Source organism: Gobio gobio, assembly GCF_949357685.1.
Source record: "Gobio gobio genome assembly, chromosome: 21".
NCBI lineage: Eukaryota > Metazoa > Chordata > Actinopteri > Cypriniformes > Gobionidae > Gobio > Gobio gobio.
The window spans coordinates 22,428,783-22,447,709 of NC_137117.1; the positions used below are offsets into that span (position 1 = coordinate 22,428,783).

Consider the following 18,927-nt stretch of genomic DNA (forward strand, 5'->3'; position numbering starts at 1 on the left):
TAGCAGTGTTTTTTGAGCATCCTCCCACAAGACGACGTGAAGTTAAAAATAGTCCTTTCATTTTAAAAAAATGAGTCTTGAGACCACTGAATTATTTCATTTCCTTTGTGCTCTGTCTGTCTGTTTTTTTATGCAAAGTGTAAGTTCATCTAATGAAGTAATCTTTTGTAAATGCCTCCTAAACAGCATGTGCATACGAGTAATAATTGTTTTTAAAAATATATATGTAGTTTTTGTATTCTATTCCATTGGCACCTTAAGAGCAGTTGCTTTTGTTTGCTGTAACCTTTACAGCGTCAGTGTTACATAAATTGGCAGCAACTCAGGCTGCAGACCTGCCATTTTTAATGGCTTTTTAAATTTTCACAGATGACACAAGCGTCACCCACATCAATCCCTGCTGTTATAGTCAAGGAAGATGTTTGGTTCATTCTTCACCTTTTGTTTGCGCTGGTGGTTGTGTAACTCACCAGACGTCATTCTGAGCTGGTGGGGCATGTTGAAAGTTTAATGAAACTTCCCTCCATTTAAATTTAATGAACGTGTTACTTTTTCCAAAATTCCCAGCCTCTCCACATGTGGACCGTTGGGTTTAAAGGAGTGAGAGTGTAGATTGCTGTAAAGACAGATGACATATTCAACCATCCCAGTCAAGATGGCTAAAGGTCACCACAACTAAATATAAGACGCATGCATATAATGATACTAAACGTATATGTGTGTCATTCATAAATAGATTCACAACAAATGCTGGGCAATGTATTGAATATTTACTGTATATTTGTGATGTAGTAAGTTTAAAATTAAGCAACATTGTGAAGATTAGGATTTAATGCTCTTTATTTGGCCGATAAGTTTACTAAAGACCTAAAGAACTTTTGCCGATTTGCAGTCTGGAGGAGTCTACGCTGGTTGCCAAAAGTCTTAGCCAGTCTTCAAATTTTGGGCAGTCAGAGTTGACAGATTTGACAGAAAATCAAACATGTTTAATATTTTCAGACAATTTTAGAACACATATTGTTTTCATTTCTCATGCGTCTCCTAGCAAAGAGACGCATGTTTCTGTCTGAGTTTGTTGTATTCAGAATGACTGGAAAGTCTGTCATTAAGTGTACGATTCCCAGGATTAAATATATTAATTGTGTTAATTAAGTGAAAAGCTGTTTTAAAACATGTCTTGATTATTTTTACTATATCGTTTTTTTTTCCTGATTAAAGCAAAACACTTTTTAAAAGCCATTTCTGAGCAAATATTGCAATACGCATTTCAAAGATTGAAATATTTTAAGAGTCCCCATGGTCATGGAAAAAATGGACGTTTTTAATATGTAAAATTGTGATTTCTAGTAGAGATGCAGTGATCGACCGGCCAGGGACCGGAATCGACCGTTTTTCCGCATGATTGGCCCGGATTGGTAACTGGCCAGTCAGTTTCCGAGCCAATCCGTTTTATTGCCAGCGGCACATGCAATAACGTCAGCTCTCGCTCTCTTCTCTCTGACGGCGGGAAGTGACACAACTCCGCCTCCTCTTACTCACTCCTCTCATTCGCACCGGTTAAATAGTGCTTGTATTGCACATCATTTTACTAATTCCCATAGGTTTCGCGCTCAGACCAAAAGTGTGCGCACCCATGATCTGAATAAGTAGAGTGCACAAGCCGCTAAGTACCAAAATGAGTGGCTTCCTGCGCTTAAATGGTTAAAACAAAATACCCGTCTTTGCGAGTATTCAGTTAAACATTTTGGAACCTATTTTTAGAAAGATAACACAAGTTATGTAACAGTGTGTTGGATCCATGCATAAACTCTTAAAGTGACAGCAGTCTAAAGCGGGAGCATGTTCACTAGGCTGCACTGCTGAAAATGTAAGACCTGCCCGCATCTAATATACAGACACACGCCGATTTTACTTTCCCTTTATACATAACCGACTGTGTTTATGTAAATCTTGTGTGTATTTGACAGTATTAGCGCAGTAAGACTACTTAGTCCAGTAATCACGTGCTCGCTCGGAAAATCGTTTCAATATTATATTGAGAATTTGAGGCATCCCTACTGTATGCCCACCTTAAAAAGCAGTGTTTATTTCATATCTCTTTATTCTATTGTATTTATTTGTGCTGATATTTGAAATTTATTAGTCTTTTTACTTGTTTTTTTTTTATGAAAATATTTTTTTTTAATTAAAGAAAAGTAGATTTTTGTTTTTATATGCTGCCAATTATAGTTCTTTGAAAAATCATCGGAATCGGCAAAAATCGGTATCGGCAGGTCACACTTGCAAAAAAACTGAAAACTGAATCGGCCTAGAAAATCGGTGCAATTTCCCTTAATTTCCAGGCCTGGAAATGTCATTGAAATTTTATTTGGAAAAAGTCATGGAAATGTTTGTAATCACTACTAAATGAATAATTAATTAAACTAATAAATTAACAAATTAATGAAAACATTGGCTAAAAATAGCTTTTTGTGAGAATAACCTGTAATCACAAACGATTGAAAAAGCATGAAAAAACCCTGGATCGCCACCCAGCCCAGTGCTATTCTGAACATAGACCCTATCATGGATCCATCAGAGTCCAGGGAAGCTTTGGTTTGGTTTGATTACTTAATGTCAAACATGCGTGTGTTTGTGTGGAAGGTGCTGGCAGTTGGTCTGGAATAACTGCAGTGGTTCAGTTAATAGGAAAAGAGGGAGTGTCTACAACGAGCCAATACACACGCATGCCATTCCCCTGGATCAGAGCGGCTCATTCCAGACATGTCTCTCCAGAATTACCATTATTGCACTGTCCGTTCTTCATTTACAACACTTACACTCATTACACTCTCTGGAATTGTATGAAAGCAATCATTTGATCTTATCTCCACGGTAAATCGGTTCCCGACGTCTGGCAAAGCGGTACCAGCACAACTTCTCGATGTCAATGCAGATGTCTTGAGTTCCTGTGAAAAGTGATGAGCGTCTGGGAGTGTGGGTTGCTGATATTTGATCCTGAGAAACGGGTGGAGGAGTTCAGAGAATGGCTGTGGACAAAGGTGTAGAGTGGCACTAGAGTCGTCGGCGCAGAAGAGCTTTGTGGCGATGGTGTCAGGAGGACTACAATGAAAAGTAGAGGAGGGGCCAAAAAGACAAATCACGAATGCCGCGTGTCATTGGTCTGCCAGATGCCCCCAGTGTGAAGAAAGTATCACCAGGGAATCTTGTAGTTGCTGCACTAACATGCATGTGCTCGTTTCTTCTCGTTATTTTTAAACACCCATCGCTTCCTGCGCGCCGAGCGAGGATCCAGGCAGAAGCATCCCTGGAAACGACTGTAGAACTTTTCCTGGCTTAAACCTCTAGGAAAACCCTTCAGTAATGTTCTCGCCTTCTCTTCCACAGTTACGTTGCAAAGCCTTTGCAAAGATGGGGGACGACAAGCCTTTTGTGTGCAGCGCTCCTGGCTGTGGGCAGGTAAGTTCGCTTTCACTTTGTCTTGGGTTTCAGGTGTGGGTGTTCTTTGCTGGTTCATTCTCCTCTGGTTATTGAAGAGTGTCGGCGTGCACGTCGTCCTCACAGCTGTACGGTGGCAGCACGTCTGCCCGGCGTGTGTGCGGAGGGAGGTGCGCCAGCTGCACCGCTCTGTAAACATGTTGTTTTTGTCACAGGGCCACATTGATGGAGCTGATAGCGCAGTTGTGAAACTAACGTCTCTTCTACTGACTCACTCACAAACTTAACCAATGAGTAATCGCTGCTCAGTTATCGTCTACACTTGTCTGGTTTGAGTCAAAGTCCATGCAGACGCTATGGTGTGATTATTGATGCTAATAAGTGCACTTATGCTGAGAAGTAGGTCAAGAGGGAGAGCACTGTTTATTCTGTATTTTTGTCTTTTTTTGTCTTCAGAAGAAATTTTTTTCAGAGAAAGTATCTACATTAAATTTGTTCATTTAAATGTTGTTAATTTAAAAAACAAACAAAACAATTGAACAAAAAACAGGGATATTATATTATATATATTATATATATACTCTTGCATAGGTCATATTTTTTGTGGGGCTGATAAAAAACAAAAGTTATTTGGTCACAATCAGCTACAAAACTCAAAAGCATCTCTTGTGTTATAAAAGTACAAAATAAATAGAATAATGAAAAATAAAACATGTGCAGAGATTAGTTTTTGCAGTCCTGTAGTCTTTTTCTGCCTAGCTCCGGTGATTGGCACATCTGGATGATGTCGTCTGCTCACTACACCCCCCCCCCCCTCATTATAACAGCAGAAACAACTTAAAATACTCTGTCATTTATGGTCATGCAGATAAGAGTAAGGCATCATTTGAAACTGTATTGGATGGGTCTATTTTTATTTGTGTACACTCACAATAAAAACAAAACATTGTGCTTTTGTAAAATAAGTTAGTGGAGCGTATCCCATATATTAATTGAAACTCGTATAGGCTACTAGCAAGCTCTTGTTTTGGGTTGGTGCGTAGTAGACATAGACTGTAAAAAAAATATGGACGTAGTGACGTCACCCATAGGATTCTGAAGAGCCGTTTTGAAGCGCAAAGTAGGGACGAGCTGGCCGTTGCCATCTTGTCAGTGCATCATCGCGCCTCATTCCCTGATAATAGAAAATGGGCAAAGAGGCGGGAAGTGGGCGGAGCTGAGGTGACGCGATGACTGCAGATAAATGGTTATCCACCTGTCACTCAAAGTAGCCATGCCCTTAATTATGCAGGACTTTAAATCTTTATATAATGTAAACGAATGAGTTATAAAAAAAATTCACCCCCCTCACAGTTGTCATGAAGGGCAAAATTAGCCGTAAAGACCAAAACCACAATTTGTACCAGGCTGTAAACATGTGTTTTTCTGCTGTAAAGTTGGGCATTTTAACATGGGGCTCAATGAGATTTTGCTCCCTTCTGGAGCCTGTCCCTAGTGGCCAGTCGATGAATAGCAGTTTAAGTCACTTCCATATTGGCTTCAAGAGAAACTGCGGGAGGTTGCCGCTTGGTAGTAGATTATCTCTTCTTCTGCTCTTTTTCCTGTTGTGGCGGTTAACAAACAGCGTTGCATTACCACGCACGCCCCCTTCTGGATTCTAGCATGGATCGTCTGTGACTGACTATATTCGTCCTCCGACTGTATGCACCTGATGTCCGTCCCGTGACTGGGTGAATACATGTACCGTTCCACCCCTAAAACATATATATGTGTTATATATATATATAAGCTATAACGTCTTAGGCTAATTTGCTTCTCAAGTAATTATATTTTCGAGTGTAAGAACTGAAAAACAATGTGGCCTTTTGCTGCTTTGAGGGCATTGAAAACCGAAAGAGGAAGTGATCGAGACCCATCCTACTCAGTGAGACAGTGATGTTCATTTTGTGGTTTTGATCTGAATGTTCTCCTCGGCAGTAATGTAGAAAACAGCATGAGAAATGTAGCATGGACCGAAATGAGGCAATTTAACAGTTAGGCTACACCTCGCCTCTCCAGTACTGAATGCAACAATGATCATTTAACCGTACTGTTGGCAGCATAATCTTGAGATTTGAGAGGAACAACATGAACTTGATGAATAATTTAAGTAAGTTGATGTAGTTGTTTGCAGATGTTTCTTTCCGTAATCCACAGGGATCGTGACTGTTTACTACTTCTTGCTCTGACCTAGCCAGACTTTGAGCAGGATAAATCAGTTTTCTTTATGTAAAAGTTACCTTAGATATGTGAATTCGGGGTTAGGTGAGATCTTTTAATGTTTTTGAAAGAAGTCTTCCTTCAAAGGCTGCATATATTTGATCAAAAATACTGTAGAAACACAGTAATATTGTGAAATATTATAACTCTTTTCTATTTTAATGTATTTTTTTTAAATGTAATTTATTCCTGTGATGGCAAAGCTGAATTTTAGACATCATTACTTCAGTCTTCAGCGTCACATGATCCTTCAGAAATCATTGTAATATGCTGATTTAGTTGTCAAGAAACATTTCCTATTGTTATTATCAATGTTGAAAGTGTTATCAGGATTCTTTGATGAAGTAGGAATCCACTTTATAAATGTTGTTACTTTTGATCAATTTAATGCAATAAAAGTATTTCTGAGTAAAAGTATCAATTAATTTCAAAACATCATACTGACCCCAAACAGTGTTGAATGGTAGTGTACATTGAAGCATCCTGAATCATCTTAGCTCATAAAAAGTAATGACAGTATCATGTTGTCAGGTGAATGTAAGGCTTTTTAAAAAAAAAACCCACTCAGCTCTAGTTAACCAAAACTGAAGGCCACATAAAAGGAAATAAAGGAGATTGGTTGAAATAGAGATCAGGTTGTGCACATCTGTCAGGCTTTGTTAACACCGGTGTGTAGCTGGATGAGGGGAGTGAGGATTTACTCTACTAGAGGTATTGTTCTTTTGTTGACGAGCAAACGCTGTTTGCGTCATACTGAAGTCTGTAGGGGTTTAAGATTGTTTTGCTTCATCCCAGTGAACCAGATTTTCACGTGACTCCACTGTTTTGTCAACCTATTACTGAAAAGTAACATGCTGGAGGAAACTGAGATTTGATATTATCAATGCTAGTGCTTGTTTAAAGATATTGTCAGAGTAAATTAATCCTTTTTAATGTACTTTGATTATAATGTTATTTATAGACTAATTTCTTCTGTATCGTAGTCATATTAATATGAAAAAAACAAAATTTAAATTTGAACTATAGGCTGCCTTTTAGCTAGTGCTTGATAGTCAGTTTGTGGTTTAGTTTAAGTCCTGGACGTTTGGGCCAATAACTTTTTTTTTTTTTTTTTTAAAGAAATAGTACTTTTTAGTTAAAAGAAAGAAGCACTAAATTGACCTAAATCAGAGTAAAGACATTTATCATGTTAAAAAAATTTCAAGTTCAACTACTGTTTTCAACATTGATAATAATAAGAACTGTTTCTTGAGCACAAAATCAGCATATTAGAATTATTTCTGAAGGATCCTGTGACACTGAAGAGACTGGAGTAATGATGCTGAAAATTCAGCTTTAACATCACAGGAATAAATTAAATTTGAACATATATTAAAATGGAAATCAGTTATTTTGAATTGGAATAATATCTTACAATATTACTGTTTTTACTGTACTTCTATCAAATTTTTGCCTTGTCATGTTTTTGCTAGGTATGGTATACTAATGGGAAGAAGCTCAACATGTAGGAGCATGTGTACTAATCACAAAAATTGTGATTTTTATTGCGTAGACGACCACTTCCTGCTGGTAGAACTTGGTCAGAGTATTTATACTTTGGTAGATGACAAGTAACATGCATTGCTTAACATAAAGAAAAGAAAAAAGGTTCTATATAGAACCTTCTGTCAGGCACTTCATATATAGAACCACTGATCTATATGAATGACTGGGTTGCTCATTGCGCTCTAAACTGCCAGCAGGCAGAAGCCACCAGAAGTGTTTGAATGGCCATATTGATATTTTCTTTTAACAAAACAAGAAATAAATCTGTATTCAGATTTCAAAATGAGCGCTTTGACATTTGCAGTACTTATGTTAAGGTGTTTCATACATCGATTGATCTGAATCCATTGATTTGCTACTGTAAGATGAACATAACTTACTCACACTTGTAATAAGAAGGGGAAATCCCAAGCTTTAAATAAATAACCATTTACATGTTTGGGACGTTTGCGATGTAAGAATGTACAGGGAGACTTTATATAAAAACTCTGACTTGTTAGGTAATGTTTTCTCACTAAAATCAGATGATTTCCTATTTAATAGAATGTGTGGGAATATCAATATGGTGGCGAGGTGGCTTCACATTTATTATCAAGTCATGAGCAATTCAGTCATTTATATAGATCAGTGTATAGAACCTTTTAGGGGTTCCCATCATGGGATAAGTTTATGGATTTATTTTTAATCAATTTAGTTTTTTATCTTAGTACAATTTTATGACATAAACAGCCCGTAAACATAGAAAAAATGAAAATAACCTGTTAAACATGAAAGTATTATGCAATAATTAAAGACCTTTCTCCTTATAGAACCTTTTTGGCATAGAGTTATTTAAAATTGAGCCAAGAATCTATATACAACCTCTTTGAACCTTTTTTCTAAGAGTGTCTGATTCGTGTCAGCAATACCTATGTTTCTTCTTTTTTATGCTGATGTGTAACGCCTGTTTCACACATACTCAGTTGGCAGTGCGTATGCGGTGCGTACCCATGTTGACTGGTTAGAGCTTTCACACTGCACGCAGATGCGGTCCGGCAATGCGTTCCAAGAGCGGTGCGTCTGCAGCCTATTTTTTGCTGTTCTGGACGCGCTGAATTAAAGGGATAGCACATTGTTCGCATTAATAACCGATATAGAATTTAAAACCTAGTAATTTCACCACAGATGCATATAATGGAAAGTCTACTCTGTTTCAAAGTCAACACATGGCTTCGGGTAAAGCAAGGAAAACGACACCTTACCTGGCATTTAGGTAAATAAGGAGACATAATGTATAGCACTCATCCTTTCTTGGAGGTGGAAAAACAAATTGCTTTATGACCTGCAGGATTTCTTGTAAAAAGATTTAAAAAACGAAAGAAAAGATGAGAGTCTGCTGTTTTTGTCTAGCCTATTGTAAGGTTTCATTTAAAATGTTTGTAAATTTAGGCCGTACCTATGTTTAAAGGGGTGGTAAAACACATTCTTTTGAAGGCTTGACTGTGTTTGTGGGGTGCACTGTAACATGTGTTCATGCTTCGTTTAAAAAAAAATTGCCTTATTTTTCGTATATTTGACCTTTATTCTACACTGCTCTGTCCCTCCTTGTAAAACGGTCTGATGCTTTCCGGGTTGTATGAAGCCAGTCCCTCAAAAATACGCAGTGGGCTCAGATTGGTTATCTGGCCCAGTGTGTTGTGATTCGCTAAACGCAGTGCACGTCGGAAACGTCCCGCCCCTTACCTGAGGCTGTTCAGTATTATGCTGCCTTCACGTGCTATCGGAAATTTGATAATTCCATTTCTGAAGTCGTGATTACGAGCTCATAGCATTCAAGTTTCAAAATGTGAGGGCGTTCATGTGCAATGTTTACCTAGGAAACTCGTATTTACGATAATTCCGAGAGCACGTGAAAGCAGCATTAGAAACAAAGGCGTCAATAAAACCACACCTATCTGAGCCCGAATCAGACCCAGAACATTTGAGTGAAGATGATCGAGCAGAACCTGTTCAGTCCTCGAGAGTAAAGACTGCGGATCTATAATGATCGCTACTGAATGGCACTTTAACTTTTGTATTTTTAGAACGATTATAGCCAAATATCTGTCGCAAGAACTAACCCAAAACGAACACTAAGCACTGGCTTTAACTAGTAAGTTAGCCAAATCACACACAGAACCATGTTTAGCATGCCTGTAGATAAACAATACATAAAAGCTCTACTCAAAGAATCATTTACACTAATGCCAGGTTCGCTGTTGAGATTTTAACGTTAGTGTTTGTAACGTTAGGTGTTCGTCGGATAACGTTAAGTATGAATGAGCTTTTAACAGACTGGTTTGCAGAACAGTGTTGTCATCTGTTTACTTCCTTGCTACAACCTATTACAGGAAAACACATCGATGAAATATAAATCAGACTTACAGGTTGTGGCCCGTAAACTGCTTCTGTTTGTAAATCCAGCTTTCAGGACAAGCCGTTGTGCATATCCTGTATTGAACTCGCGAAGTTTGTGGAAGTTTGTGTTGTCCTCCGTGAAATGTGCAGCGCGCGCGTCGTGCATCCACGCACCGGCAGTGTTTTTTTCACGCAGCTGACGTTGTGCAAATCTGGCATTGAAATCGCGAAGACGGTGGATGTTTCCTCTGTTAGATATGCTGCAGAGAGCCCTGCGCGCGCCTGTTCCCCGCTGACTCAAACACACGTGCATATAACATGCTGTATGTTAAACGCTCTGCAACGCACCCCCGTCCCAAGGAAGGCTGAACAGAGCAAGTGCCCCAGACCTGCAATCCGGATGAAAATAACAGCGTTTCCTCAGCATCGCGGCAACAACACTCCAGCCTACTAACCACAACAGCGCCGCGATACAAAATGGCCTCACCCCCCCCCCTTATTTAATATTCTCGGAGGAGGGGTTTATGTAAATATTGAGCCTGTTGATGTCACCAACCCTGGAGGAATGTGTGTAGTCGCCTGCTGGCCGTTTGCTGTAGTTCTTAGAAACTGATTTCTTTAAAAGCAGATATCTCCCTTTGCTTTAAACTTTGAACGTTGAAACTTTGCAGATGTTGTTTATGCTCAAGCGGCAACATTACACGTTAGCTAAAGTTAGAATAGTGAAATCGTGGTTTACCACCCCTTTAAATATTTTGCCCCTTGCGTGAGCTAAATCTAAACTATAGGCTATATAAATATAAAGTAATGAATTGAATAAAACGTTTAAATGCTGTGCGTTTGAATGTGATAAAATGAAAGAGTGTGTACAAAGAGAATTGCAATGCTGACAAGCCATGTTCCGTAACAACTTTTGTATTTGAAATAAAAAATAATGAATAAATGCCGTGTTTGTTGGTATACAACCGTGGATCAGTTACGCACTGCAAACGCTGTAACTGTAACACGCATTGCATATGGACTGCAGACGGAGTGTGTGAAACAGGCGTAATAATGAGATAAAATACTTGAGAAATGTATATAATATTTACCTTAGTTACGTCTTCAGCGGTTCACATTACTCACGGTTCGGTTTGTATCACGGTTTTAGGGTCACAGGTTTCAGTACGGTTCGGTATGTGCTATGTTCAGGAAAAAAAGGACTACTGTCAATTTTTACTGTGAACAAATATTCAAACAAAGAACTAGCACAAATAAATACAATAGAGCAAAGATACAAATTAAATAAACAGTGCTTCAGGTTTTTCAGGTTGGTCTAACCCATAGTTTTCAGGTACAGAAATTGAATAAAGGAATCGATTAATCCTTATTAAAGTTACAAAACTTGTTCAGTGAAGAGCATGGAGTTATTTCTTTGTCTTTTGTTAATTGATTAACATTAAAAACACAGACAGCAGCGGGGAAATTAGGCTGCTGTCACTTTAAGACATAATGCACGGATCCAAAACGGATATTCTACACATGTGCTTTCTTTCTCGACTGTTTACGTTCACTTAAGACATACCCAATTATGTTTGCATGTCAAGACGGGCATGTTGACATTGACACTTATGAAGGTGTAGCAAACTCAATGTAGTATTCACACGCTGTCTGAGACGTACACACAAAACTTCTCACACATCTTGCACAAGTTATCTTTCGCCAGAAAGTTTAAGCTTTGGCAAGGCTTAAAAATACATGAAAAAGTCTCCTTTCCTTGCCATGCTGAACTGCAACACACCAACATGTGAGGAACTCGGATGTCTAGATTTACATACTAGATAGGATAGCTACCCTCACGTTATTAGAATAGCACTAATTGTTGGATTTCCCAATTGTCACATTCTTCTTTCTTAGAGAAGAGACAAACATAAGATATGGCTACAAAAGAGGAAGTATAAAAAGTCCACTGCAAGGAAATCTAGCTGCATTTTTTGTTTGTTGGTGTTAATTAGTTTCTCTGTTTGCTTCAGTCAAGCTGTTGTCCTTGTGTTGTCATCATGTGTTGTCCTTGCCAGTAACTCGTCTAAGCTGAGGGAGAAGAAGCTACGAGCCATGCAGTTGTTGTATTGGTGATGCTGGCACATCTAAAAATAAGCTTCTGACACTTGACTGTGTTTCCACTTTGCGCTGTCACGGCTGAACTGTAACTGTGACATGGAGCCAGAAATAGTCTGAAGAAGACTGTGAAGCCCAGTCAACATGGCTTGAGTCATGAAATCCACTCAGAAAGAGGAAAAGCTAATCCTAGAGGCTCCACCTCCGCATGAGTGGTTTTGGAAAAGACCGCAAGGATCCAGTAGCGGAGGCGCTTCTTTAAACAACTGTTAATTTCTGCAAACCGTCCTATTTTTAAAAATTATACCTCAACTGAATCACGTTTAATCAGCGTAGACCAATTCCAACTCTTATGAGCTGGTTCTTTTTAATGAATGAAACAAAAACAACACAAGTGTAGTCCAAATTCCTGAACAAATGACTCTTTTTAGTCAATCAAAAGCATGCATTGCAGCCAGCGTAGTTTGAATCCCAAGCAGGATATTTGTATTGAATCAAAAACATAACACAACTAGTATAGTCTGATTCCTGAACAAATCACTCCTTTTAAAACAGTTCTTTTTAGTGAATCAGAAACATGCGGATCACACCGTGTCAAGCAGTGTAGACCGAATGACTCTTTTGAACCTATTCTTTTTAGTGAAACAAAAGCATGCAGCGCAAACAGTGTTGTCAGATTATATTATGTCAGCAAATAACTATTTTGAGTCAAAAACATAACATGTATAGTGTAGTCAGATTCCTGAACAAATTACTCTTTTGAACTGGTTCTTTTTTAGAATCAAACACATACAAAAACACATACAAAGTAGTCTGATTCCCAAATGAATGACTTTTATGAGACGATCATTTTTAGTGAATATAAAACATTAAGTTTACATCTTGCTGTGTAAAATCTTATGTTGTACTTACTACTGTTGTTCATATTCATTTAATATGTAGCTGACAATATGAAAATATGCTGCTTCTATAAAAACTAAGAAAAGTCATCTAATTCTTTTTTTCAAGAATTGTTTTAAATTTAGAATCTTTACATTTCTTTAGATTCATTAGATTCCTATTCCTACTTAGCACACCTGTTTCATTGCTATCTGTTAGATCATAGCATTTTAATTCATTACATTCCAAAAAAAGCATCTTTAATACTTGGGGAAATAGTTTCTTAAATATTCACTAGCTGTGCAGCGCATGGTTTTAATGCTGCCTTCACGTGCTATCGGAATTATCGTAAATACGAGTTTCCTAGGTAAAAATTGCACATGAACGCCCTCTGATGTCGTGTTTACCACTGGGAAGTTCAGAAATAATTTTGATACCCCAATTCCCAAGATTGGCGTGTCATAAGCTTTAAACATGGTGGCGGGGAGAACTAGACTGCTGTGGCAGGTGTGGTTTTATTGTTGTTTTTCCAACACAGCTAGGTCGTCTTGTCTTGAAATTAATGTAGTACATATTTACATGTAAGAGTAATCATATGAAGCGTATTGTATGTTTGGTACACAGCGAAAATAGCCTGCATTTGACTGAAATGATAGAATCAGCAGAAAGCAGACTATCTGGAATGTTTATATGGTTGTCGGTGCATGGGAGACTATATATAATGTTGGTTTTTAATAAGATTTTCCCAATAAATAGGCAAGAATAACCTGGTGTCCACCATGATTCCTGTTCACTCCTAAAACAAAGCAATTGAATGCAACAAGCTCGTAATCACGACTTCTAAAGTGGGAATTAGGAAATTTCCGATAGCACGTGAAGGCAGCATAACACCATAACAGCTGTTTTGTTTCAAAGGTAAATATAAAAGCACATTGGAGAATGCATGATTGCCTGTCATAAAAGTTAATTGAATACATCTGTGTAGTTTGCTCAGCCCATGAGCTGTTGCGTCCTTCATGCATAACACCATGGCTTGGGCACTGGGTCAGTGTTAAACCACAAAACTCCATATTAGCATTTTTGTAATTTGCATTTTTGTACTTTTCTGAAATACTTTTTTGTTGTGTGGCAAATGTGGAAGTTCAATACTTACTAACTGTATAATGCTTTAGCTGCACTTCTGAACGGAAGCTTAAAGAAATGTAAGCATTGTAGGTCTGGAGGCTGTGTAAGGGTACAAAGGTCAGCTGTGAAACAGAAAGCCATTTCTACTGTAAGTCTTTGACACTGACACTGTATAGTTACATCCTATACCTCAGAGACGTTGAGTAGGGCACGGGTTTGGTGAAAAACGATCATTATGAAGTCCTCTCTGGCCTACATTATCTGTTTCGAAAGACAGATCTTGTCAATGCCACTCCCTCTTCTTCCTTTGGAAATGTGTCTCTGCCCTGAGGCCATGAAATACTCCTCTCTCTTCTCCTGGCCAGATTTGTCTCGTAATCCATCTGTTCATCTGTGTCCCTCTGTAGAGGTTTACTAATGAGGACCACCTGGCTGTCCACAAACACAAACATGAAATGACGCTGAAGTTTGGACCCGCCAGAACGGACTCAGTCATCATTGCAGGTACTTTGCAGCCAGACAATATGATAGTATGATATGGCTTATTCTTTTTACATATATATACATTATATACACGTTTCAGTATACATATATATATAAAAAAATGAAAAAGGTCTTTATATAATATATTAAGTATGAAACACTTAAAATAATTTTATATAATTAAATTAAGTATAATGAATCAAATTGCAACATGAACTATGGTCTGTGAATAATAAAACTTAAAAAAGAATGATATTTAAAATCTGGAGTCTGCATTTTCTGCGTGTCTCTTTGTGAATGAGCGACGCGGTTTCGTCTAATACTACACATACTGAAGCACGAGTGACGCTTGTGGTGTTTTCAGCATCTACCGTCTCGCTATATGAGGACATGAACACAGGAACTGCTCTGTTAACTTCACGAGCATTTCACCATTTCGTTTGGTAAAACTACTGTCATATCATGTACACACACACAAACTCGATGGTCTTCACAACAACCCGCCAAAATAAAAGTTTGGTTTAACTTGAAGAAATTATAACAAATATATTACTATTGCACAGTAGAGTGCACTTTTTCATGTGATAATAATAATATTAATTATGATAATAATACAATTTATAAAAACACACAGAAACTCAAAGGTCTTCTTTACAATCCAATAAAATAAAAGTTCAGCCTAACAGCCTAAGAAATTATGAAAGAAGTGTATGAATTAGAATTGTACGAAGTACAATGTACTTCTTAAAGTAGTAATAATAATGATAATAGTAATACAATTTATTAAAACATTATTTTTATTAGGAATATATTACATAAGGTTTCATACGTTTTCATTTAAACTGTAAGCTTGCCGAAAATAAAAAGGAATTATACATTTTGATTTGATTACATTTGAAAAGATTAACTAAATCGTTAGTTTTATAAATAGATTTGATTACCACCATATATTGAAGTAAATTTGTATTTGACCGTATAATGTACTGCTGACAGTAAAATAAGCCACAATAAACCTAATAAATCTAAAGGTCCAGTAATGAAAAGAAACAAATGTATACACCTGTACCGTGAAACCGACAGAATCATATACATTATAACATACCCTGATACATTATGCATTATTATATTAAAAAATATATTGATGGTGATTATTATATACAGTATTTGTCTTTGGTAGGTTCATGTCCCTACCATCCATCCCCGTATTTACGCCCATGTTTTTGTGTGTCACTACTTTTGTGGGAAATGGTAAACCAGGAATGCTTGTTTCAGTGGCACTGACAAAACAAATAGTATTTAACAATGCAATTTGATATCATTACTTTTTAGCTATGGAGTGAAGCTATGTCCCCTTAAGCTAGAAATTTTAAGGGGGGAAATTCACAATGTGCTGTTTTTTTTGTCATGTTAAACCTTTGGGAAAAAACACAAATGTAATGACAGCCTTGAACTCTCCCAGATTTATCATGTTAAATCGTAAGCAGATTTGGTTTGTACTGCTGTGTGCTGCCATTTTGCTGCACAGCGGAGTTTACATTGTCCTTGAGGCCGTCTTGCATAAGGAAACAATGAGATCTCTCGGTTTCTCACTCTCTATCCCAGACCAGACGCCGACTCCCACTCGTTTCCTGAAAAACTGTGAAGAAGTGGGCCTTTTCAATGAGCTGGCCAGCTCGTTCGAGCAGGAGTTCCCTAAAGGCCATGAAGATGAGGACAAGAGGGCCAAGAACCCGGTGAGCTGCGGGACTGGGTGGAGGGATTCAGTCATACAGTCAGACGTGCTCCAAACATGAGGAGCTCTGGCTGCCTGCTGCCAAACCTCAGATTTATGGACTGTAGAGTTCCCTATCAGTTCTCATGTGTAACACTGTCTCGTCTAGCCCTCTCTCTGTCTGTCTGTCACATTCTTCATCTCTCTTTCTTTTTTCCACGTAGTTGCCCGCTCCTAATTCAGGAGCACTAGACATGAGTTTGCAGACGCCTTCCGACGTTAAGGTGAAGGAGGAGGACCCCGTGGAGGTGGACTCCTCTCCGCCTGGCAGCCCCGACTCCTTCTCCAGCATGTCAGATAGCAGCAGAGAGCCCATAGGCAGAGAACAGGTACATGCTTTATGCAAACCAAACTGTGCTAGAGCAGATACAGCAAAGCCCAAAAGTCTGAGACCACACTGGAAATCCTCTGCAATTCAAATTCGGATTTAAACTTAAAATGTTAGGATGTTATCAAATGTAAAATGAATATTTAAGATTCTGTATTACTTCTTGGTCACAAACATGATTTGTAATTGTAATATTTTTAAATATATAATTAATTATTATACAAAATATTTTATTATTAGATTACATCATTTATTTAATTATCCAAATAATGTATTTAATTTTTTTAAGTAAAACACATTTAAGAAAATGCAAAGCTTAAGCATAACAGTCTGAGAATTTTTTGTAGAATACATAATATATAAAAAATATAAATAGTTAATAGTAACGTATGCTAGCACAGATTTGGCATTCAAGCGGCCACTGAGCTGTAGAGACCATAATTATACATTTCACTAAATGATGTATTTAGCAAGATGTGTTGCATCACTAAACAAACAATCGTTACTGGATGACATCTATTTTGGAAGTAAACAGTGTTGCTTTTGAATTAAATGCTATGAGATGTGCTTAGCTGGCTGTTTATCTACCTTACAGGATTCTCCTCCAAAGCCTGCCGTCAGTTCGGCTCCCACCCCTGCCATAGTGCGTCCTGGCTCTCTCCCCCTGCACCTGGGTTATGACGGCCTGCACCCCACCATGCCCTCCCCTACCTCCGTCATCACACATACCCCACCGTCCAACCGCACACTGGGGTAAGAGAACGGCCACAGCCTATCAATGTGGAGTCGTTGCTTTGGGCCGTCAGCTTTATTCTGACTCATTTCTATATGACTCACTGTGCTGCTTTAAGTTGGTGTGGTAGTAATTCTTAGGAAAATGTGGGCAGCTGGCTCATTTATGCTGCCATACTTGACGTCCCAAGAATGTTTGGTCAAATAGTTGACAGGAAGAGAGCAGAACTTGCCTACAGAACATTACCAATCTAAAGTCTATATGTGGAAGCCAATGAGCCTTCCTTGGAAATCAGACGACTAAAGTTGGCTTTACAATATGCAATCAAACTTAAAAACAAATAAGGAAAATCCAGCCATTTCAGCAGTTTTAAGTCAGCATTCAATATGAAAGAAAATCAAGTTACATCCATCCATTTGGTCTACTCATTAAAACCCATCTGGAGAATCTGAAAGTGGATTTAAACATTTTGGAACTGACACATTTTTGTAGAATTCTTCCATGGGACCTCAAAAAGCCCTGGATCTGGATTTAGCAAGAACAACCAAAAATCCAAAACTCATCCGAATGATTATAATCCAGACATTTTTGGACATAAAAGCAATGTTCCCACAACATACCCCAATATACACAGATAGCTCTAAATCTGGAAATCAAGTGGCAAATCAACTGTCAGGGTATACGCATCCCTGACCAAAGTTCAGTTTTCACTGAAGAACCCAAAGCTATTGGCATTGAATTTCATTGAAATTTCAGGATTTTTTTTATAATAACTGATTCAAAATCATGTAATGAAATCTATAAAAACCGATCACCCAACAAGTGTGAAGATTTTAATCAATTGTCATCAAATAAATGGCAATAGGAATGGGATCAGTGATTATACCACAAATTCTGTAAGATAAATCTTGATGTTGGGACAAAACATACAGTACATTTCCTTTTAATAATCAATGGGATCAAGTCATTTACACATGATGCCAGATAGGATACTCAAGACTTGCTCATAAATTTGTACTATTTGTAGAAAATTCCCCAAAGTGTTCATCTTGTCAGAATCCACTGTCTATTAAACACATTTTTGCAGGACTGTAATACCTCTAGCCATTTGAGGAACTTATTTTATTCTGTTGATACTTTTGAAAAGGTTTTTAGCTAAGCCAAGTTTTTTTTTAATTAATCTTAAAGTTTTATCTTTAGAATCTTTAGTTTTATTTTTGAATAACTAAGCCTGGCACTCACCATGAACATATCCATAGAAGCTGGCACGGCGTTAAAAAAGAAAAAGGGAAAGAAAGAGAGCAGAACTTCAGTTTGTGCATTGATTTGGTGTTGTTGCTTGTGCAAGTTGGAAATTTCTCACTTCTCTTTCAGGTCTCCCACAGTGCCGTACCCAATGATGATGCTTCCCAATGGTCAAACAGTTCCTGTGCTTCCGGGTCCTATGCAGATGCCCTCTGTAATATCTGTAAGTTTGAGTGTATTTACTACTATTAAGTCCCCTGATTTACTATAATTAATTTGAACTCAAACTGTAATCAGAAACAGGTGTCCAAACTCGGTCCTGGAGGGCCACTGTCCTGCAGAGTTTACTCAACACACCTGCCTGGAAGTTTCTAGTATGCCAAGTAAGGCCTTGATTAGCTGGTTCAGGTGTGTTTAATTGGGGTTGGAGCTGAACTCTGCAGGACAGTGGCCCTCCAGAAGCAGGATTGGACACCCCTGGTATAAGGAGATAGAAAACTCGAAGAAAAAAGAATGGGAGAGATTGTAAAGGCCCGTTCACACAAAGAACGATAACTGTAAAGATAACTATATTAGCACAATATCATTCTGTTTATTCTAAGCACGTGCTGCAGTTCTGTTGTCTACCACTTTGAATGCTTGAGCTCT

The 18,927-nt window shown here is 38.0% G+C and overlaps 1 protein-coding gene across 4 annotated transcripts in view; it reads left to right on the forward strand.

Moving 5' to 3' along the window:
* atf7a (activating transcription factor 7a) overlaps positions 1 to 18,927 on the forward strand; it is a 37,716-nt gene that overhangs the window by 7,270 nt on the left and 11,519 nt on the right. For 2 of the 4 annotated variants that reach the window (XM_079803324.1, XM_079803326.1), the window contains exons 2-7: positions 3,388 to 3,459; positions 14,127 to 14,223; positions 15,805 to 15,935; positions 16,138 to 16,302; positions 16,897 to 17,054; positions 18,409 to 18,502. In XM_079803324.1, the coding sequence (XP_079659450.1) occupies positions 3,412 to 3,459; positions 14,127 to 14,223; positions 15,805 to 15,935; positions 16,138 to 16,302; positions 16,897 to 17,054; positions 18,409 to 18,502 (693 nt within the window). In that variant the 5' untranslated portion in view covers positions 3,388 to 3,411. Of the gene's footprint in view, positions 1 to 2,189; positions 3,460 to 14,126; positions 14,224 to 15,804; positions 15,936 to 16,137; positions 16,303 to 16,896; positions 17,055 to 18,408; positions 18,503 to 18,927 lie in introns of those variants that run through there. The other 2 variants (XM_079803323.1, XM_079803325.1) reach the window with 1 other exon arrangement.